Source organism: Nycticebus coucang, chromosome 10 (genome assembly GCF_027406575.1).
Source record: "Nycticebus coucang isolate mNycCou1 chromosome 10, mNycCou1.pri, whole genome shotgun sequence".
In the NCBI taxonomy this organism is placed as follows: Eukaryota; Metazoa; Chordata; class Mammalia; order Primates; family Lorisidae; genus Nycticebus; species Nycticebus coucang.
The window spans coordinates 94,185,235-94,209,172 of NC_069789.1; the positions used below are offsets into that span (position 1 = coordinate 94,185,235).

Below are 23,938 nucleotides of genomic sequence, written 5' to 3' on the forward strand. Positions count from 1 at the left end.
TGGCTCTGTCCTTCTGAGGCCAAAAAGTACACAATCTCTAAGCCCATGCCAGCAATTAGCAAGTTTTTCTAAGGTTGCATTAAAGGTGATCCCAGATCTGTGACATTCCTTGCATAGGGAACTGGGGTCTCTGTCCACCTCCCTTGAATCCCAGTAGTCTCTGTGACTGCTCTGACTAATAGACTATGGTAAAATTGATAGTAGCTCATTTTTCTGAGCCCAGGTCTTGAAGAAAGCTTCCCCTCCTTGGCTCTTGGCACTGTCCCTGGGATCCCCGAGCTGCCATAGAAGAAATCCAATTACCCCAGACCACCACTCTAGAAAGGCCACTGGTCAGCAATCCCTGATGATGCCACATGAAACAGATGAGCTGCCCAGTCAAGTTCTGTCCAGATTTCTGACCCCCAACAGGGAGAAAAATTAAACTATCGTCTTTAGTCGTTACGTTTTGGGGGTAATTTGTCAAACACAAATAGATAACAGGAACAGTGCTCTTCCAAGGGCTAAGAAGTGAGTTTTGAGCAAATGCTAAGTCACTCTTCCCCCTAACAGTGATAGCCTGATACATATCGGTGACTGACCCAAACTTGTCATGGATGGAAAGTAACAACAAAATAATGCCAATAGAACAGAGTAGACCTCACCTCTATCCTGACTTTGTGGACATTTTCAGCCCAAGATTCATGACAGTCTTGGTTTTCAAATATCAACATTTCATAAAACAAGGGTCAGAATCCCAGCTTCTAACTTTACATAAATGTGAGTCACATTTTCCATTTCAACGTCATTTAATTAGAGAGGTTTATTATTTTATTTTAAAATACTATGTAATTAATATTATTTGCACTCTCATTAATAAAATACCAATCATTTAAATTATTAAGAACTGGTATTAGGTAAAATGAAGTTGAGGCAAAACAAACCCAAACAAACCCATGGTAAGAACGATTGCATTGCTGTGGGATTACGAGGGCGTCCTCCTCACACAGCCCCTCCTTTCTCCCACGTGGTCATTTTCTTTGTTCCTTATGGACCTCCGGGGTTCTGTATTCAGAGGAGGCTTTCTATGTCTGTAGTCAATACTCCAAGCTACTGACACAGAATGGAAACAGGTGAGGCGCCCTCACCTGTCAAGTGTGCAGGCCGCACCAGGAACTCAAGAGGTGGGGTCGCTGAGAGGGAGCTGGAATCATCCCTAGTCAGAGCCCTGGATTAGGCCATTTGCCCCAAACGACCTTGACCTTACAATGTACCAATTAGGTTTTAAGTGACACATATTGGGGACCAAGAATCTGTTCTCAATATCCCTAAACCCTGAGACTGTGCGTTTTGAAAGGTAAAAATGGTGGCGTCCTCGTTGATAAAAAGAAAATTTGAAATTAAAATGTGAAAACAGCAATAATTGAGAAACAGTCATTTTCCTTCTTGTGGGTGGTAAAGATCAAACTCCTGCTAATGAGTAGGCAAATCTGAAAACTGAAGCCCCTAGCCAGGACACTTTTGAGACATCGGCAGCTTTATAATTGAGAAAAAAGAAGGGTTAAGAATAAATTTCCTTTCCAGCCCCACAATGTTCCTGTCTTTGGCTACAGATACGATAGGAGCAACAGTAAACTAAGCTCAGTATCATCCAGAAAGGAATGTGGGATGTAGATTACAAATGCTTTTATGGGTCAACTGCCATGAGGGCAGATGCAAACCTAATAGTCCTAAACTCTTCTGCCACAGACATGGTTTGTTAAGCCTAATAAAGAGGGGAGTGTGAGTAAGAGTATTAGAACTCTCATTTCCCACAAAGAAGCTAGATTGCAGAGAAAGAAAGGAGGAAGGTGGGAGAGGCCTAAACGACTGACCCTGTTTCTATTTGCAAGGTCAGTGAGCTGGCGGCCCCAGAGTTTGATTTATGATCATGTCTGTGCCCCAACTAGTGTACCTGAGATGGAGTGAGATGACACCCCGATTAGAGAGCCGCCAGGGCTGGCATTTCAAGAAAGACAGGCAGAGAAAAAGAGGATCCCCGGATCGATACATACCTCATCACAGGATCAGGAAGCAGCGCTAAAAAGCCTTGAGGGTAAATTGAAAGAGAAACAATAAAGAGGAATTTGATGGACTTCCTAACTGAGAGCAAGAGACGGGTGCAGCTTTCTTTAAACCTGCCTTTTTCAAAATTGCAGGCTATAACCAATTAGTGTATCATAAAATCAACTTAATGAGTTGTGCCCGGCATCTGGGAAAGAAAGGAAAAAAGGAAGGAAGGGAGGGAGGGAAGGAAGGAAGGAGGGAGGGAGGGAGGAGAAAAGAAAGGGAAGAAGAAAGAGAGAGAGAAAGGGAAAGAAAGAAAAAAGAGAATAAAGAGAATAACACCCTCTATTGTAAGGATAAAGGGTACTTTTGTGAAACTTTTTAAAATGTATATATCCATGTGCACCTTTCTGTGTTGGGATTGTAAATGGCATATCCTACTGCAGGTTATAGTCAATGAAGTTTGAAAGCCACTGCTTTGAACCCGTTGCCAGGCTGTCCAGACACAGAGTGCAACTGAGGTCCTTCACTCAGACTCCCCTGCAGCTGCTCACTTTCTGTCGAGGAGTCCCTTGGAAATGAAATGGAGGCAGAGACTCAGGAAGGGGGTGCCTCGCTTGATTTGGCTCTTGCAAAAAACACCCAGGTTTCTGAGCTCTCCCCAAGTGTTCAGTCACTTTAGAGAAAGTGACCACATACAGGCAAAGTTCAGGTTCTAAGGAAAGAGAGAAGTCAGTAAACTAAAGAAAATTGATTTTTAGCGAGCTGCCTCTAGCAGGCTTAGTGAAAGAGCAGAGGTGGAAAAAAAAATCTTCACAGAGAAAGAAATGTAAAAGAGAAAGGGTAGGCAGAGGAGCCACTTCCCAAGGAAACAGGACAAGGACACACAAAAATCACACTCAGGGCCACTATCTCCTACACCCACCACCACCAGGCACACAGATGCTTGCTCACGGCAGGAAAGGAAAGGTCTCGAGGAAAAAATGCCACCTTGAGAGGAAGCCTAACCGAGCTTCACCAAGGAGTTCTTAAAAAACTACAAAGTCTTTAAAACTTCAGACCTGAAAAGCCGAAGCAAAAAATAGATTTTGACACGGCTAGATATAAAGGGAAACAGAAAAACATTTTTCAAATCAGGAGCAAGAAAAGTATAAAGAAGTCTTTGCTTCTTTATTTAGAAAGAAAAACTGGTAATATCTAAGGAAGAAGAAACAGAGGCAGAGGTTGCTTTGATTACAGGTCACTTATTTCTTAGGCTGTTTATTTGAGTGATGGAGATGGATAGGGAAGGAAGCCCCACCAATTGCCCCATGGACAGGAGGTTTTAAATTTTCGTGCCAACTTCTGAAGTACCTAGGGAAATTTTGCCTACCTGGGACGTGGATAAATCTCTAGCCTCGGGTTTTTTTCCAGAGAGCCTGACTCAGAGGGGCTAGCCTTGAATTTAAGGTGTTTGAGGCCAGTGACTAAATCAGGCCAAAATGAAAATTTGCAGCACTATGCACTGTCTACACCCTGTCTCAAGTTCTTAATTCAGTCTAGCATGAGATTTATGGATGAGTATAAAGACTCCCAGGCAGGGTAGCAAGCAGGCTTCATCTCTGAACCAATTTTGGCTGATGGGTAGTGACTGTTTGGATCACTGGATGGAATTTGCAAGGCCCTGTCCTAGTTCCACAGCAGAGTACAGTTATGTCTGCCAGGGACATAACTCCCACTGCGCCATCAAGGGCCATATTGGGTTGAATGGTGGCCCTCTATAAAGATATGTCTCCCTGAACCTGTGAATGTAATCTTTTTGGAAAAAGGATCACCGCAGAAGTAATTAAGCTAAAGATCTTGAGACAAGATCTACCCTGAGTCTAAAGTCTAATGACGAGTGTCCTTGAAAGGGGAGAAGACAGAGCAGGCCATTTGAAGGAGGAGCCAGGGGTTAGAATTGTGCTGTATGGGGCGAGAAGTGCCTGTATCTCACAGAAGCTAGGGAGAGACCCGGGCAGAGTCTTCCCTAGACCCTTGGGAGGAACTGTGACTCTGCTACCACCTTGATTTCAGACTTCTGGTTTTCAAAACTGGGGAGAATAATGTCATGTTGTTTGTCAGAAGTACTTTGTTATAGCAGCCCTAGGAAACTTGTACAAGAACTAAGAGTCTGTTTGCTGATTTGCTGCATAATTTAGTTTTAAAAAGACTCAAACCTTTAGCTCAAAAAACAAAACAAGAAGGAGGACATTTCAGGCACTTGTCAAGTACAAAGAGGACTATTCAGGATGGGGACCACAAGCCAAAAGTGAGGATTTGTTACTTAAAATACAGTATTTGCTTATGGCAGAATTAGAAAAGCAGGATGTCCTCACTAGTATGTGGGGGACTGTGGTTAAATAAAAATTTCTTTTTTGAGAAAGAGTCTCATTCTGTCACTCCGGCTAGAGTACTATGGCATCACAGCTCACAACAACCTCAAACTCCTGGGCTCAAGCGATTCTCTTGCCTCAGCCTCTTAAGTAGCTGAAACCACAGGTGCCCACCACAACACCCTGGCTAGTTTTTCTAGATTTAGTAGAGAGAAGATCTCACTATTACTCAGGCTGGTCTCAAATTCCTGAGCTCAAGGGATCCTCTGGCCTTGGCCTCCCAGAGTGCTAGGATTACAGGCTTGAGTCACTGTGCCCACCAATAAAAATTTCTTGACATCATGGGTTACTGAAAATAATTGGTTTCAGGTACCTTCCTCTGCAAGAGAAGGAGGAGAGAACCACCATGTATCAAGTACCTAATATATCTTTATATGTATTATGTTATTTATTTTCTATCACTGAGTAAACTGGTGTTTTAATTTTATGATTAGATAATTTATGCAAGCTCTTGTGGCTAACGGGTAAGAAAGCAGATCTGACATCAATTTTGTCTCAACTACCCAACTGAAGTTCTTTCCATAGCACCATGGGGCCTCCTGAAAGAACGTTTTATTTCTTTTCATGGCTTTTAAAAAAATAGCCTTATTTGAGGGAAAATTGATGTACAAACTACACAAATTTACATACAGATGGGTTTGATTTAACAATTTGACACTTGCAAAATGTCTGTGAAACCATTAACACAATCAAGAGCGTGAGCTTACCTGTCAGCCCGCAATTTTTTCTCATGCCCCATTGTAAGCCCTCTGTTTCACCCCTCCCTGCCCTGCACTCCCCAGGCCAACACTGATCTGTTTTCTGTCACTGTAGAGATTTGTTTCATTTTCTATAATTTTAAGCAAATGGAATCATATAGATGTCCTTTTTGTGTGTGTGTGTGGTTTTTGGCCGGGGCTGGGTTTGAACCCACCACCTCCAGCATATGGGACCGGAGCCCTACTCCTTGAGCCATAGGCGCCCCCCTAGATGTCCTCTTTTTTGTCTGACTGCTTTATTCGGCACACTTATTTTGAGATTTATCCACGATGTTGTGTGAATCAATAGTTTATTCCTTTTTATTGGGGCCAGGCGTGGTGGCTCACAGCTATAATCCTAGCACTCTAGGATTGCTTGAGCTCAGAAGTTCAAGACCAGCCCAAGCAAGAGAGAGAGACCTCATCTCTAAAAATAGCAGAGTGATGTAGTGGGCACCTGTAGTTTCAGCTACTTGGGAGGCTGAGGCAAGAAGATTGCTTGAGCCCAAGAGTTTGAGGTTGCTGTGAGCTGTGACGCCATGGCACTCTACCCAGGATGACAAAGTGAGACTATGTCTCAAAAAAAAGTTTGTTCCTTTTTATTGATGTGTAATATTCCCATTTATAAATATATCACAGTGGTGGGTTTATTAATTTGTTGGTGGACATTTGGGTTGTTTATAGTTTCTTGGCTCTTACAAGTCAAGTTGCTATGACATTCATGTATAAGGCTTTATATGGATGTAAGGCTTTCATTTCTTTTGGGTAAATACCTAGAAATAGAATGACTGGATGGTATAGGTACAGGTGTGTGTGCTGAGGTAGGTGTGTGTTTAACCTTTAACCAGTTTATCAAGAAATTGATAAACTGTACCATTTTATATTTTCACCAGCAGGCACAGATTGTTATAGGTACACCACATTCTCACCAACATGTGCTATGACCAGTCTTTTTAATTTTAAATATTCTAAAAGCTATGTAATGGTCATTCACTGTGGTTTTAATTTGCATTTCCCTAATGACTAAGGATTTTGAGCATCTTCTCAAGTGTTTATTTGCCATCCACATATATTTTTTTGTTAAGTATATGTTCCAATCATTTGTCTAGTTTTGAGAGTTTTAAAAAATATATTCAAGATACAAATTATTTATCAGAACTCTCAGTCTGTTGAGTTACCTGTTTACTTTTAAAAACACTACAGACTTGATCATCTGGATTTATTTGGTTCTGGTTATGTGTAATGCAGTGGGGTTGACTGGATGATAACTCAAAGCTTGTGCAGTTGTAATAGTTTATAGTTCATGTTTTATGATGACATTGTAAGAGCAGATAGCTCATGAAGCGTCACCATGAAGCTTTCTGAAAATGCCTAGCTAATGGAGATTAGCTTCTAGAAACTAATCTCTCAGAAGTACACACAAACCAAGAAAGGCATCAAAACCAACAGGATTCAGCAGCAGTCACTGAAATTTGGAGAAAATTTGCTCTGAATATGGGACCATGTAACTCAGCCAATCCACATGTAAGTGGGTCTTGTAGGCTGGGGCTATTTTTACCTAGAAAGGCAGGCACAATGCTGGAAGGGCTAAGGATTGAACTTCCCTCTTGGAACTCCCTATGAATAAATGCTTTTATCCTGTGGCAGACTAATGATGTAAAACTGTGAAACCAGCAAAATCAGTCTTCCCTGCCTCCTCCCTCCCCTTTCAGTGGTTTACCCTTTGCATCATCCTATTTTCCTTCCCCAACCAATAATATGAGAAGCCAAAGTGCCAGGCAATTAACAAAGTGCATATTCCCAGGGCAGTGCTATGGTTTGAATAGGATTTGTCCCCACTAAACAGAAACTCTTACTGAGGCTTGATCCCCAATGTGGTGGTGTTGAGAGGCGGCGCCTTTAAGACATGGTGAGGTTGTTAAGAGAGATCAATACCTTTCCCGCCTTTAAGACATGGTGAGTCCTTTATTACCACCGGGGTAGGTTGTGATAAACGGAGGCTGCCTCTCATGTTTGGTCTCTTTGCACCTGCCTGCTCTCCTCTCTCACAGCACTCCCACCACATGATGCCATCTGCCATGTGGTCAGGCAGCAGGAGGCCCGTGTCAGGTGTGGCCACTCAGGCTTGGACTTCCCAGCCTCCAGAAACCTAAGCCACATAAACCTCTTTTCTGGGGTGGCTCCTGTGGCTCAAGGGAGTAGGGCACTGGCCCCATATGCTGGAGGTGGTGGGTTCAAACCAGCCCCGGCCAAAACTGTAAAAACAAAACAACCAAACCTCTTTTCTTTGAAAATGATCCAGTCTCGGGTATGCTGTTAGAGTAGTGATTTTCAACCAGTATGCTGTGGCACACTGGTATGCCACGAAAAATTTTAAAGGTCATTCATAAATTATTTTCAAAAAAAGTTCAAAGCACAGTGAGTATATTCTTTTTTTTACTTTTTTACTTTTTTTTTTTTGAGACACTTTGTCATCCTTGGTAGGGTGCCATGGTGTCACAGCTCACAGCAACCTCAAACTCCTGGGCTCAAGTGATTCTCTTGCCTCAGCCTCCCAAGTAGCTGGGACTACAGGCGCTTGCCACAACACCTGGCTATTTTCAGAGATGAGGTCTCCCTCTGGCTCAGGTTGGTTTCAAACTCCTGAGCTCAAATGATTCACCTGCTCAAATGATCCACTCCTTTCAGAGTGCTAGGATTACAGGGGTGAGCCACAGCACCTGGCCCTGTTTACTCTTTTTATTAATCAACATAATTTAAGTGTGTCACAGAAGTTTAACCATAGGTTCAAATGTGCTAAGAGATTAAAAAAAAAAAAAGGTTGAAAAACACTGTGAGAAAAACAGAAAATGAAAAGACAGGCAGTACTTAAAATAAATGTGAGGTTGAGCGCGGTGGCTCACTCCTGTAATCCTACCACTTTGGCAGGCCAAGACGGGTGGATGGCCGGAGCTCAGGAGTTTGAGACCAGCCTGAGCTAGAGTGAGACACCCCCACCCCCCCGCAACACCCCATATTCACTAAAAATAGAAAAACAAAACAAAACAAAACAACAACACAAATCAACCAGCTGGGCATTGTGGCAGGCACCTGTAGTCCCAGCTCCTCAGGAGGCTGAGGCAAAAGATTGCCTGAACCCAAGAATTGCTGTCAGCTGATGCTGGTGGAGTGAGACTCTTGTCTCAAAAAAAAAAAAAAAAAAAAAAAAAAGCAAGAGTTGTTCAGAAAGTACACAGCTATGTATGTCTCTATTTTTTTCATTACATTGCTGAGTCCCTTCCAGACACCCTTCACAGCCCAGGCTTGATTTATGTAGCCTACTGTTCGTTAGACAGTTCATCATGTTGTCCGCACAGTCTATATCCTTAATGACTGGCAGCTGCTAAAACATTCTATTACTAGTACTTATTTTCTGGTGCATATAGTACTTATTTCTGCTAAATGTTTATCGAGAATGAGCCTTCTGGGTCAGAGGACGGCCACGTCTGTAGCTTTAGTAGTACTGTGAAATAGTTCCACATGCTTGGGCTCATTTACACTCTCACCAGCAAGGCCTGGTTCTGATTCCTTCACATCCTCATTCACATTTGCCACTGTCAGTCTTTAATTTTAGATATTCTAGTGAGCATATACTAGTATTGAACTGTGGTTTCCATTTGAATTTCCATTACGTCTTTTTTTTTAAATTGATTTCTACCTTCATTCTCCTATGGTCTGAAAACATGTTCTGTAAGATTTCAATCGCTAAAAATTTCTTGATATAAGTATGGTCGAGTATATGATTTAGGTCAACATTCCATTTGTGCATAATAAAATACACACCCTGCAGTTGTTGGATACGTGTTCTTTAAACGCTACTTAGGTTAATTTTATTTACTGTTTTGTTCAAACTTCCTATATTCCTAACATTTTTTTGGCCTCATTCTATCACTTGCTGAGATAGTTTTTTGTTTTTTTTTTTGAGACAGAGTCTCACTATGTCGCCCTTGATAGAGTGATATGGTGTCATAGCTCACAACAGCTCACAGCAACCTCCAACTCTTGGGCTAACGTGATTCTCTTGCCTCAGCCTCCCAAGTAGCTGGGACTACAGATGCTCACCACGATGCCCAGCTATTTTTTGGTTGTAGTTGTCATTGTTGTTTGGCAGGCCCGGGCTGGATTTGAACCCGCCGGCTCCAGTGTATGTACCTGGTGCCCTAACTGCTGAGCTACAGGTGCCAAGCCTAAGATAGTTTTTTTTTTTTTTTAAATACATACAGTTGACTAGGATAGTGAATTTTAATTTTTTCATTCAGTTCTGTCATGTTTTTGCTTTATATATTTTGAAGTTATATTATTATATATAGAAATTTTAAATTATTATATAGTGAATTCTCATTATCCAGAACTCAACCAACCAGCACTCTCAAGCAACTGGCACACAACCCAGCCAAAAATAAAAATTAAAAAAATCAGAGTTTAAGCTTGGTGCTCTGCACCAGCAGTAAGCCAATGCCTCGTGCAGCATGCCCTCGGCTCCCATGTGTTCTCTGTAACACTGTGAAGTGTTAATGTGCCTTACTCAAAGTTCAAAAAAATACGGTAGTGAGGTTGAAAAGTGTACTGACTGGCATTTAGCTAAAATTGTACACTATGTTTACAAAGCTGTTTTATAATACAGTAAAACTGTGTTACAGTTACTTACAGTAAGTGAAGTTTGTCTTCATTTGTCTTATTTGCTTTTAATGAATGTGTTTCAGTATTGATATCACATGAATACAGAGTGTATGGTATGGTATAGTATGGGGCGTAGAATTAATTAGCCTATTTTTAATTGCAACTCTCAAGCCAACCAGAAACTAAATTTATCTGGAATCTACCAATCCCTATGGGTGTTGGATAATGGGGAGATAATTGAATCTTCCAGGTGAACTGAAACTTCATTTGTTACAAAATGTTCCTCTTAGTCTCTAATAACGCTTACATTAAAATCTGTGTTGTTTAATATCAATACAGCTTCACTGGTTTGCTTTTGTTTCGTGTTTCTATTTGTGGCAGCTTGTGTTTTCCAGAGATGACCACAGTATTTTTCATCCCACTTACTCTCGTTAGAATATTACCTTGATACCTCTCATGGAGAAATGGAGTCTATATTGCTTACCCTTGAAACTTGGTGACAGCAGAGTACAGCAGAAGTACTCTGAAACTAGATAATAAAAATGAATAAACTATATCTTTTTCTCTTGGATACAACTCTTGGAATTTAGCTACCTTCGAGAAGGCCCCCACTGGCCCCCACATGGAGAGACCATCTTAAGTATTCTGGCCAATATCCCAGAGAAATCTAAACACGAATTGCCAAACACGTGAAGATACCACCTCTGTGAATTACCCTCAGCCTTAAAGTCATCCCTGATCTTCAAACCTTTCTAGCCTCAGAACATCTTGGGACAAAAACAAGATAACCCTGCTATGCCTTTTCCAGGTTCCTAGTTATAAACATGATGAAATGGTTGTTTTATGACACTAAATTTTGAAGGTATAAGCAATAATAACTGGAACAGTGTAGTAGAGGTTTTCTATCTTTTTATCCTTTGCATATCTTTATTTTTAAGGTATGTCTTTGTAAACAATAGATAGGCTTTTTAAAAAATTGAATCTGACAATCTTTGTCTTTTAATTGGAGCAGTTTGTCTACTTACATTTAATGTAAATAATTATTTACATATTTGGATTTAAATAGACCATTCTTACTATTTTCTTATGATTTGTCATGCTTTTTCTATATTTTTTCCTCTTCTTTCTTTTCTTCTTTTGGATTGATTATATTTTATTACGACACCCTCCCCTCATTAGTTTGTTAACTGTATGTTCTGTTACACAATTTTCTTTTTTTGTTTGTTTTTTTTTTTTTGTTTTGGCCAGGGCTAGGTTTGAACCTGCCACCTCCGGCATGTGGGACCGGCGCCCTACTCCTTGAGCCACAGGTGCCGCCCTTGTTACACAATTTTCTAACAATTATACTAGAAACTACAACATGCACCCTGGACTTACCACCCAAATTTACCGTTTTAGATAATCTCTCAAGTTAGTTGTCATTAAGTTGAGACAAAGAAACAAAGAAATGAATTAGGATTGAAAATTATATCTAAGAACTTTTGAGTGTGGTTATTAACACAAGGAGTCATTTGGTCTAAATTGATCAGAAACCTATTATGTTTTTGAAGGGATCATATTTTCAAAGAAATCATGAGCTTTAAAAAGCCTTTGGGTGGTATGAGCTTCAAAACAACCCCACCTTTCCAGGAGCAGAACACAGCCTGCACAATCGTCAAGGAACACATGCCTCCCACCCCACTTCAAATGTGACTCTGGAGGATAATGGATAAGGCTGAGAAGGTGGAGCTAGAGGCCAAACAGCAGAACTGACAAGGAAGTTCCTCCCGGGCAGCGAGATCAAGGTCAAAACCGGGCAGTTTCCTCATATGTGGGTTAGACATGCTAGGTAATCATAGGACTGCTGTATTCATTCCTTTCTCTATAAAACGGGAGCCTTTGGGGCAGTTATGCTGGTGAGACATACGGGGTTGCATTCAGACCCGAGGGAGAGAATGCACGCTCTATATGCAGCAGCTGGTAAGTGGGACTTGGGGTTTTCTCACACGGGAGGCTGCAAACATGTTCTACGAGTGGGGAAAAAAGCAACCTGGACTGATTGACTCAAGGGGTATACTGTGACTAAGACTGCTGTGTGTAAACAAAATAATTTCCTCTTCTTCCTGAACTAATGGACCTTCTTTCCTTGCAAGAAAACATGGCCTTGCTGAGTTTTGGCCAATGGAACAGGAATGGAAGTGAAGTGGCCATTCTCAGGTCTGGCCCATAAAAATCTCCTTGGAAATTCCCCAGGACCTTCTCCATCCCGTCTTGATACTGATGAGCACAGCAACTTTAGAAGCCATGCTTTAGAATGCTGCATCCATGAGACGGAGGGGCCCTCTCAGTCCCTGAATCACTGCTCAGAGCACTGTTTTGAAACTCCTTTGAGTAAGAAAGAAACATCCTTTGGATAGAATAGCTAATGTTACCCTAAGTAATACACAAGACTGTCACCTACCCCAACCACACACAGACTCACCTCACTTCAGCCTTATCCTAGAGTGACAAGAGGGGAGGGTTATATTTAAAATCTCTCACTCCTGATCTTTTTTGCTAAGTGGGAACAGAATCCTGAGTTTTAAAGAAGTCTTCAAGCTCCATCTGGACAAAGTACCCTGGGCCATGAATGCAGAGTACCTGCCCTTGCTTCCCTCTTAACCCCATGGGGCAGGCCTTTTGAACCCTATGAACCCTATGAAGCAGGATCCGGCAGGAGAACTAAGAAAAAGTGGAGTCAAACAGAATTAAATACCTAGAGGTAAAGTTACTTGGAACTATTTTAGCTAGGCCTTTCCTTCTCTTTTCACAGACAAGGAGACACAGGCTCAATCGTTTAAGTTACTCTTCACATCAGTTTGGTGACAGAGCTATGATTAGAAGGCAGGTCTCCTGCTATTTATGGCAGAAGAAAAATGGACAGGCACACACACTATTGTTTCAGCAGGCAATTAAACATGACACTTCTGGAATGTCTTATGATTTACCTTAAAAATTCATGCAAATTTGTCACTCTACATCATAATATATTCTAAATTATTTTAATGGAAGAAGGAAAGTTTTAAATTACTTGTCATACAATGAAGAGGTCTACCCAGGAAGAGGTATGGTGTTTACCCATCTCTTGGCACCCTGACACTTGCCCCAGGCATGCACATCTCTTCCAGTTTGAAAGACACAGCTTGATCAGGGAGAAAAAATTATTTTAGTACTAGGAACTATTCTATGAGCCTCTTCCTTTTCCCATCCCTTCTACTGTAATCCATAGCCTATGGTCCCCATATCCAGTCCCAATCCTGGTGAATTAAGCACTACCCTACAGGTGCATCTGCCAAACTCCTCCTCATCCCTCGAGGTTCAGCTCCAGCATCACCTCCTCCAGAAAGCCTCCTCTGACCCTTCCAAGTCCAGTTGTTCCTTTCCCTGCCCCAGGGAAAGGAACACAGAGCCCCAGACACACAGGGCCCCAGACACACAGGGCCCCAGACATGCTAATCCCTAGCCCTCACTGTGGCACATCACAATCTGTGCACATGTTTGCCACTTCCAGAGAGTACGACACATAAAAGCACTCAGTTATGTTCGTTAAATGAGTGGCCTTAGGTGGTGGCTGCGGAGCCCTGGGGCCTGTGGCTCATCCTGCTCCCAGCCCTTGCCCCACCCTGGCTGCAGGGGTGTGGAGATGGCTTCCACTTACTGGCTGGGGGAGGGGCTCCGGAGGTAGTGGGCCTGCACAGCCCTGATGTTGGCTTCTTCCTCCTCCCCCGGGACCACCTGCTCCTCCTCTGGGTTTCCACTGGTCGCCATGACACCTTGCCAGCCTCTGTAAGTTTGGCAAGAAAAAGGCAGTCAGAGAATCAGGTTCTAGAGAGGTATTTTGGTGGTGGTGGTGGGGGGCACTTTGTCAGTGATGTCTCCTCAGTAGAACTAGGAATGGGAAGGTCACCAGATGCTAATGCGCAAGAAAAACCCAGCTGGCCCAGCTACTGTTAAAGGACACCAAGCAGCACACACACCCCCTGCTCTCATGGGTACCCCTTTGTCTCTGCTGGGGGAGGTACAGCTGGCCTTCCTCAGCTCCTCTAACCAAGGCCACAGGAGTCGGTGCCACAGCCTATTAAGGGACATGAAATCCCCCAGCAGCTAGTCTCACACGTTATGGCAGGGCCCTGGCACTCAGGCCAGAGTCACCGCTCCCTATGACTATAATACCCAGGCTCACCAGGACAGGTGAGGGAAAGAAGCACACTCACCTGCCTGGGTGTCCACACCAAGTGCTGAGAGACCCAGACGAAATGGCAAAAGCTCCAGCCTGGGAGAGAAAGACCAACCTCCTTCTCTCTCAGTGCTTCTTCTCTGAGGGGCAGGACAGCTGTTAATAGGAAACCTTAGCCATCCTCTAAATTTAGTCTCTGGCCCCACAGGCTGGCAGATCTCTGAGAGAAAGGAATGCGGGGCTCACTTAACTCTTTCCCTTCTGGCTGATTGTCCCGAAAGGGACCTCGAGCAGCAGGATTTGAGGAGGTTCAGCTTTGTAGGTGGAGAGGCCTAAAGAAAAGGGTTTCTGTGGGCTTCCTCTCCGTACCCTGCTGCTGGGCTGCCTTTCAGAAGACAGTCTAAATCTGAAGATCTAGAAGAGTAAACAAACATATCTCAGCCTCAAGTCCCTTTAGAGAGGCCTAGAAAAAAATAGCTGATTTACAGAATGGGAGATGGGTATTGCGAGAGAACCATGTATGATTAGGGTGGTCATTGCTGGTGACCAGCACGATATTCCTTTAATAGTGCTGTCTCTGGGCACTTCTGGGCAGTTCTGCTCACCCCACATTCCCTGCCCAACACTCATACTCCATGGTGATGGTCAACCGGCAACCTTGGGTGATATAAAAATGTTGTGAACTTCGTAAATTTTAAGTGAGCTCACAACCCACCCTGCTCCATTATACCCCCCGCCCACCATCACTATGATCAAAGCAGGCTCAACAACCCAATGGACTGCACCTCTTACCCTGCACATTCTGCGATCACTCCTTCACCCACTTATCCATCCATTCATTTATCTACCAAACTACAGATATTCCCTGATTATTTAGTCTGCAACAGGCACTATACCTGACCAAAGCTTGTAAGGCACATAGCTTAAAGTCATCCTTCTTCCTGGCTGGGTGGAACAACACTTGGCACACAGTAGCATTAGAAACAGGCTGAATGAATGAACTCACGGTTTATTAGGAGGAATGAGACACGGACCAAAAATAACTCAAGCATAAGACAGAATGTAGTTAGTGTCCTAAAAGAGAACCAGAGTGCAGTGTGAGTTCAAAGGCGGCAGAGAGAAAGGCTTCATGAAAGAAATGGTGATATTTGAGCAGGCTTTGAAAGGACATGTTAGATTATAATGGCACATGTAGTAGGGGAAAGGAATTACAGAGGGCATGGAAAAGTTTGGGTGTAGGACAATATGCGTTCTGGTCGGAGCATAAGTAACATATTCTGAAAGACAATTTTGGGAAGGTAGGCTGTGTTTGAGAACAGATGATAGAATACCTTAAAGATTAACTTAAGGAGCTAGATTTCAGGCAGTGCCTGTGGCTCAAAGGAGTAGGGTGCTGGCCCCATATATTGGAGGAGGCAGGTTCAAACCCAGCCCCCAGCCAAAAACTGCAAAAAAAAAAAAAAAGGAGCTAGATTTCATTTGTTAGGTTCTGCAGAGTCATTGATGGGATCTGAGCAGACAAGTGGCATCATCGGGGCTGTGTGTTAGAAAGACTAATTTGCCAATATTATAAAATGTTGGGCCGAAAAATTATTAGATAGAATAAGAGAATTCAGTAAGGTATCTGAGTAAAGTGTAATAAACAGAAAACAGCAACTTTTGTATGTCAATCAAAAGTTGATAAGATAATTTATCTAAGAAATTCTGAATCCACAATATGAGGAAACAGTTAGGAAATTATCTGCAATACTTATCATATTCAAAAGTTAGTTTTCCTAATATAAAAAGAGCCATTAGATATCAACAAGCTAAGACCCACAACTCAATAAAAATATGGGCAAAGGAACAACTAATCTCAGAAAAAGAAATATAAGTAATTCACAACTATGTAAAAAGTGCCTGTGGCTCAGTGAGTAGGGCGCCGGCCCCATATGCCGAGGGTGGCGGGTTCAAACCCAGCCCCGGCCAAACTGTAACAAAAAAATAGCAAGGCGTTGTGGCGGGCGCCTGTAGTCCCAGCTACTCGGGAGGCTGAGGCAGGAGAATCGCCTAAGCCCAGGAGTTGGAGGTTGCTGTGAGCCGTGTGACGCCACGGCACTCTACCGGAGGGCAATAAAGTGAAACTCTGTCTCTACAAAAAAAAAAAAAAAAAAAAAGTTTTCAATGTAATTGATAATTTTTTAAAGCAAATTATATATACATGTGGGCTATCATTTTCACTCAGATTGGCAAAAAGTTTGATAATTGTGTTATCAGTGTTTGATAAATGTATTAGTGTATTTGTAGGGAGAGAAGCATTGTCATATGCTCCTAATAGGAGTGCAGGCTGGTAAAGTCCTTATGGAGGGCAGTTTGGCAAAATCTATAAAAATGATAAATATCCGTATCCTCTGACAGAGCCATTTCAGAAATTTTACTTTTAAGAATTTACCCTACGTGTTACGATCGCAACATGTGTGAAATAACATATGAGTAATAGATACTGTTTGCAACTCTTTGCATAATTGTGAAAGCTGAGGCAAAACATCATAAAAGTAGTGTTTGGTTACACAAATTATGTCACTCACATATTGTCATCCGTTTAATAGACGGTGGTGGTGCTACGTGTACTGTTACTGAAAATTCTCCAAGATACTTTGAGTGAAAAATAAAAGTCAAAGCCAAATCTCACTGCAGAACAGCATGCACGGCATACTATCATTTGTGCATATTCTATCCCACACACAGGGTATCTATGGGAGAAGCTATTCACAGAGGCTGCTCCTGGAGAACTGTGTTCTCTGAAGTGTCTTCTTTAGGTAGGGTGACCAGCGTCTGTTTGCTTGGGCCTGAGGGAGGTCCTTGTGGTTCGAAACTGAGACAGCCCCGGAGCAGAGACAAGTTGGCCACACGATCTCCAAGATGATCTTCATTTACTTGTGACCTTGCTACTTTCCCAGCCGGATTATAAACTCTGAGAGTAGGGACTTTCCATTTTCTTCGTGACCGTATCTCCAGTGTGCAGTTGGGTGGGCCCTGTAGAAGAGAAGTAGAAAAACAGAACATATTGTGTCTTGAAGTGTTTCGCTAAATGCGGGCCACACCCTTCTTTTACTAGCTTGGAACCCCCACCACCGAAAGCTTTTCCCTTTTTATTACGGGGTGACAATTTCCTGTCAGTTGTAAGAGAGGACCACACCTTTGTGAGAAGCTCAGGACTTTGTACACCTGCTAGGTGGGGAGAGGTAGGGGAGGTTTCTGGTTCAGGGGGGAAGTAGGTAGGGCAGACTCCTCTCGGGACCTTTGTGGAGGAGGTGCAGTGAGAGGCCATCCCACAGGTGAGCTCACCTGCCAGTCCAGCTAAGGGGCAGGGCATGTGGGCCAGGCTGGGCAGAGGTGAGTGCGAAGAGGAAGAACTGTGGAGATCTCAGGTTTGGCTAGGCTAGAGGTTACTGTGGCTTTAACCTGTCAGCCCAGACCTATTTGGTGCGTGCTGGTGCTAGGCTGGGTTTGAGGCCGAGAGGAAGCAAGATCATGATGGAGAAGATGTGGCCTGTGCTGTGGACACTCTGTGCAGGTGAGTAGACCCCTTTCCTGTCTAGCACCCAGGGGTGTGTGAGACATGGGGATAGAGGGCTTCCCCAGAAAGGGCTCCAGCAACACTGTCATGCACCTGCTGGGCAGAATTACACATTCTGTCCAGTCCCCAGAACCTGAATGGTTTATATTTGCATATTAGCAGACAAAATTCCAACTGGAATGAAGAATTCAAAGTACTCTCAAGATATATTTTCTTATCTCAAATCAGATTATAGGCTCAGACACAAGATCTGATGATGGCAACAAAGTATTTGAAATCAGGCTTGTCCCAGAATATCCAGGATGTGTGGATGTAGATACAGTTACTATCTAGGATTTTAACTGTTACCTTAAAACCAGAGCATGTTAACATATGTATCACATATAGGGAAACAGAGGCAGAGAGACAATGCAACTTATCCAATATCATTCACTGAGCAAGAAAAGACTCAAACCCTTCAAAAAACAACAAACTGGAGAGGTTCTTTACCAAAGGCAAAGCTCCTCAGCCCTTCTGGTACTTTGGAAAGGGAAATTCTCCAAAGTACCAGAAATCAGACCTTCATGAATACATGGCTGAATCCAGTGCTTAATGGCAAAGTAGTTGCATGGGGATCTAAGGGTTGGGGTGGGAGTCTTGCATTAGGGTATCTGGGCCTGGGAAGGAAATAGACTGAAGAGAGGGAAGTTGAGAAATGAGAGGCTGGAGAAATTTTAGGAGTGCCTTTAGTTCCCAGTGTTTGGCCATCAGTTTGCAATTCAGCCTTTGTTATGGGCTTCCAGGATCTGACAAGGATGAGGAGGAGGTGAAGAGCTACACCAGGAAATTCAGGAGCCCCAAGTCTAAGGGAGCAGTCTCCACTTTTCAGCAAAACCAGCAGCCTGGGACCACCTGGCCTATAGCTCATAGAGGTTCTCGGAGGTCCCCAGGCTCCCTTTCCATCCTCATCTCTCAAAGCCTGACCATGGAGCCCTCGGGCAGAGTGAAACCCAATGCCAGGGAAGGCTGGGTCAAACGGTTTGGAGGCAGACTCAAAAAGGAGCATTAGCTCAGGCTGGCTCAAGCTCTGCTGGAAAGTCCATCTGACTTCAGCTTAGATGGCCTGGTTGGTTTGTTCCTTTATCCTAACAGTTCTTTTCTGAGCACATCGTTTGTGCAGGCACCACAGAAGTGAGGAGGTTAGAATGGATCAGTCTTGAGTGAGCCTGTCTTGGCTGGCAGCTCCAGACAGAGAGGAAGCTTTAAGGTCCAGGGCAGGGAGGCTGAGAGGAAATGGCCATTATCCCCTGGCTGGCCCGGTGATTCTCTGGTCTCCTACTGGACCAGACCCTTCTCCATGCCCTTCACCTCCTCTTCCCCCCAATGCATAGCTCTACATTTGTAGTCTGGCTACAACCCATGCATAAATAAAAAGAAGTAATTGTAGCTTAGGAAAAAGCCTCAAAACAAAACAATCACTTATCTTAGAATAAAAAGTGGCCTTAACTCTGGGTAGCCTGGAGCAAGACATTCTGCTTCACCCTTTAAGAAGGCAGGTGACCCCTGGGTGAACTCACCCAGCAGAACCAGTTCTTGGGCATGTTTTCACTGATGAAGTGTGTCTTCTGCCCCCACCACTTCCCTCCACCCTCCCAGCCTGCCCAGCCCGCCCAGCCCAGGATCATGTGCTCACCAACTTTTCTTGTCCGATATATCAGACATGATGGGGAAGGAGCCAGAGCAGTGGGGCAGCAGAAGCCAGAATTGGTGCCCAGCTCTGGGTGCATGGACAGAGTTTGCCAAGTGGTGAAATAGCCATTAACATCTGCAGGTGCAGATGAAGGTCTTCAAAGATCAAACCTGGAAACAACCAGGCAGCCCTCCCCACCTTGCCAAAGGAGAGGACAGCATGACCTCCTTTGCATAAGGGAGGCCCAGCCAGGAGCCAGGACATCAGGGAAGGCTTCCTGGAGGAGGAGGAGCCTGAGCTGGATTCCAAAGGACCAACTAGCCTATACTCTCCTTTTCCTCATCGACCTTGCCCAGAAGTAGATTCCGCTGATACCTGGGCAGGGAAACACTGGGCTGATGAGAACAGGTCAGGACTCGGTGGGACTTTGGGGAAGCAGAAGATATTACATCGAGTCACTTGGAAGGGACACAAACATGAGTCATGCACCAGAGAATTTAAAAATAATCATGAAACTGACTAAAAGTTGGTCCGCTTTGTATTACCACCATGTGCTGACAATTCTTAGCCGAGTCAATGACAAAACATACCTCCCTGCATGGGAGATGCTCCCGCCCCACCTTCGGGGTGCTGGACAGGGGCCGTGCTTCTTCCTTAGCTGACTATAGTGTGGTCAGATTACCTCGCTTTGCCAAACCTCAGTGTCCTGCTCTGTGACATGGAGAGGGTGGTTTATAACTTGGAAAAATGCACATTGTACCTCCCATGGGGTTATTATGGGTATTCAATGAGTCTACACATTGTTCTAAAGACCTTAGAACAGTGCCTGGCACGTAATAAGCACTCAAAGGCCTGTAACCAGTACCGTTGTTAGTAGTGTGGGCACGTTTAAGTTATAGGAAATTAACTAGATGTCAGTGACTGATCATCTGTGAGTTCTGATCCTGCAAATGTGTGCCAAGAAAAAGGGAGTCAGAGGTCACTGTGAGTGGGCCCTACATTATCACCAAAGAAGTCCCCATGTACCAGGCCTCCCCTAAAGGCTGCCAATATCAAGGCTCTTCCACTCTGGGGAGTTTTTCAGCCACCAGACTCCAGGAAAGATTTGATGTGCTGGAAGGTACGGGCATATGAAAGGAGAAGCATAAAGAGGAACACCCCGGGAAATCTCCAGGGGAAAAACTCACAAAACAGCTTTTCCCAGAGCCACTGAAATCTCTGAAGACCCAATAACACACATGCACACACATGCATGTACACACGCCTGCGTGCATACACGCACCCCCTTCCTTTCCAGAACTACAGGAAACCTTGTTTTTCTAAATAAAATTAGAAAATCTTAGGAAAATACTGGTATACACAAGAAATAAAGGATTCCATCATTGCAAAATACCATACCAGATAGAAAAAAGATTTTTTCTTCCCTTATAAATAAAAGTTTCAATCACTCCATGGATGTTTGATCCATGGTATATTTTCAATCGGAACTAAGTTTCCAAGTTGCTGGCTTTTGGAGGCTGATCATGCATGCCATTTTAGAATCCTTCCCCGCATTTTTGATAGGGCCACAATCCCCAGCGGAATTTTTCCTCCATGTGGTTCCCCTGTACTCACCTGAAGTGTCATGTTCCTGTGGGTCACACAGGCTTGGGTTGCTTCCTGGGGGCTGCCCTTTCACAGTGGCAGTTATGTGTCTAAGTTCTATGTGGTGGCTTGGTCAAGCCTGTGTGGTTTCAGAGGCTCAGCCTCAAATGTGTGCATATGCTGAGAATGTGGACCCCAAAAGTGTGGTGTTTGGGCCAGAGCCAGGGTGGTGGCAGCCCACAAGTGCAGCTGCAAGATGGCAGCTCGCCCTCCATCTACTGTGTGGTCCTGGGCCCTTGTGCCACTCTAATCCCCAAGGCCTGGGGCATAGGCACCCCCTGTTAGCACCTGAGCACCAGTTCAAAGGCTGTGCTCACAGGAAGAGCCCATGCCCCTTAGATTAAAACATTGAAGTCCTGTCTCAGTCCCAGCCTCAAAGGGAAAAGAGATGAATGGTCAGTCTAAGATGGACGCATGTTCAAAAGAGGAGGCGTGATAGTTTAGGGTAGTGGCTATTAACCCTGATTACCATCAGAATCACATGGGGAATAAAAAATACACATGTCCAGGCTTCCCTTACCTTCTGGATCAGAATGCGGAGGAACAGGATCTGGGTTTCTCTCTGATTTTTTAAGTTCCCTAGGGGGCTGTGATGTGCAGCCTATGTTTAGAGTATCAAATGGAAGGTTGAGGAAAAGTAGTTTTGTTTTTTTTTAGACAGAGTCTCATTACTTCACCCTGGGTAGAGTGCTGTGGGGCATCACAGCTCACAGCAACTTCAAATTCTGGGGCTCAAGCAATGCTCTTGCCTCAGCATCCCAAGTAGCTGGGATGACAGGCGTCTGCCACAACGCCCTGCTGTTTTTTTTGTTGTTGTTGTAGTTCTTGTTGTTTGGCAGGTCCGGGTTGTGTTCGAACCCACTAGCTCCAGTGTATGTGGCTGGCGCTCTAGCTGCTGAGCTACAAGCACCAAGCCAGGAAAAGTAGATTTAATGAACAGTTACCTCTGACACTCTGTATGTGACTTTCAACTCAGTTTGCATCATCTGGCTGCCTCCCTGCATTACTGTCCAAATCCTGGTTTGGTGCCTCAACTCAGGGGGCCCAGCTGCATGTATTCCCACATTTAGTGCACATACAACTCATCTGGGGCTCTCATTAAAAGGAAGACTGACTCAGTAGTTTCAGAACAAAGCCTGAAATTCTCCATTTCTAAGGAGCCCCCCAGATGATGATGCTTCTGGTCCAGGGACCACAGTTTGAGAAGCAAGGCCCCAGGGGAGAATTGGTTCATGGGCACAGGTGTGGTCCTTGTCTTACCTTTGCCCTCCAGAGTGCTATCCCAGGGCTTCTTGGTAACCCAGCAACACTGCTTACTGCCATGCTGGTCACCAGGAGGCCAGGGGGAAAGTGTGTCTGGCCCAACATGGGTGTGTTCTCCTGGCAGCGTTTGACCCTGCACAACTCTCCCTCCTACCTGAAACACTCCATTCCCGCTGGTTCCCATGATACAGCTTCCCCTCTCCTCCTACATCACCGGCGTTGGCCTTTTCATGTCTCCTTTGCAGCCTCATCCTCCTCTGCCCTACCATGAAGTGTCAGAGCACCTCACACTCAGTACTAGAGTTCCTTCTACTGTCACTCTGAATCCACATCCACATCCAGACCTTTACTGGCTGCCCATTCACAGATGACTCACAAATTTCTGTCTTCAAGCCAACCTTTCTTCTGAGCTATAGTTCTGCAAGTCCAAAGGTCCACATGACTTCTCAACTTAGACATCTCAAAACACTACAAACTCACAAGCTGAAAAACAAACTCTTATTCTTTGTCCCCAAGCCTGGATCCTTCCCAATGATCTCTCTCAATAAACAACATCCATCCCTCCATCCAGGAATGAAAGTCAGTAACCTAGCAGTCATCTGTTACCTTATCTATTGCTATGTAATAAATCACCCCAAAATTCAGTGACTTAAAGCAATACTAATCATTCATTTTGCTTGCAAATATTCAGTTTGGATGAAGCTCAGCAGGGACAGCTTGTCTTTGCTCTGTGTAGTTTTGGCTGGGGTGACTTTACTGGGGTGGAAGACCCGTTTCGGAGATGGTGCACTCGCTGGCTAGCAAGTTGGTGCTGACTCTGGCTCTTCTCTCTGTGCCTCTCCACAGGTAAGTTTGAGCTTCCTCACAGCATGGCACCTGGATTCTAAGAGAAAACGTTGAAAAGACAGGAAGTTAAAGCTGCTGGTGTCTCCTAGGCCTAGAAACTGACCCATCATCACTTCCACCATATTCTGTTGCTGGGCAAGCAATCATAGAACTCAGTTCAAGGGAGGGCACATGAACCCCAACTTTTGATGAGAAGAGTTTCAAAGAGTTTTGGGACCATATTTTAAAACTGTCACACTATATTTGATCTCTTTCTCTCTTTACCTACAAATCCCAGTCATCACTATGCCTGATGATTTCAATCTCCAACATCTCTTGAATCTGTTCATTTTTCTCTATTTTCTCTGCCACCTCCCTGATCTAAGCTGCTTCTCGTAGCCTCCTAACTTGTCCTGTGAGCCTGCCTGCCTCTTTTATCTATCCTCCAGTCTGGACCTAGAATGATCTTTTAAAATAAAATCATGATCATATCACTGCCTCTGTTTAAGCCCTTCAATATCCATTACTATTAGGATAAAGATTCATATCATTGTCATGGCCTATGAGGCCTGGGCCCAGCCCACATTCCTGCCTACAGTGGCTGTGGGGTGGTTCCAAAGTTGACTGAAGGAAGATTGGGGGTGGAGGGGCAGGGGCAGGCAGGCAATCTGGCTGAAAGAGAGTAGAAAGCAAGAGTTGTCCTAAACTACCCTAATGGAACAAGGGTGCTGTTTTTACTTGGCCTTTACTTTATTAGGAATGACAGTGGGAGGCTAACAGCACATGGGGAATCACCTCCCCACCTCCCCCACCATTCCCATCCCCCCACCCCCACCCCCATCTCCTACAACCACACTCCAGGCCCCGTTCTTACACATTGGCTTGTTTACGTTTCTGGAACATGCCCTATCTTCCCCAACCTCTGCACATTGCTCTTCCCTCCTCCAC

General features: G+C 44.2%; 2 protein-coding genes across 2 annotated transcripts in view; one reads left to right on the plus strand and one right to left on the minus strand.

The window, feature by feature from the left end:
- STYXL2 (serine/threonine/tyrosine interacting like 2) overlaps window positions 1-14,181 on the minus strand; it is a 31,524-nt gene extending 17,343 nt beyond the window's left edge. Inside the window, exons 1-2 of the mRNA XM_053607963.1 lie at window positions 14,068-14,181; window positions 13,512-13,637 (exon numbers count right to left, since the gene is read on the minus strand). Of these exons, the coding sequence (XP_053463938.1) occupies window positions 13,512-13,621 (110 nt within the window). The 5' untranslated portion in view covers window positions 13,622-13,637; window positions 14,068-14,181. The remainder of the gene's footprint in view (window positions 1-13,511; window positions 13,638-14,067) is intronic.
- Window positions 14,182-17,345: 3,164 nt separating this feature from the next.
- The window catches only part of GPA33 (glycoprotein A33), a 32,145-nt gene continuing 25,552 nt past the window's right edge, over window positions 17,346-23,938 (plus strand). Inside the window, exon 1 of the mRNA XM_053606086.1 lies at window positions 17,346-17,586. Within this exon, the coding sequence (XP_053462061.1) occupies window positions 17,544-17,586 (43 nt within the window). The 5' untranslated portion in view covers window positions 17,346-17,543. The remainder of the gene's footprint in view (window positions 17,587-23,938) is intronic.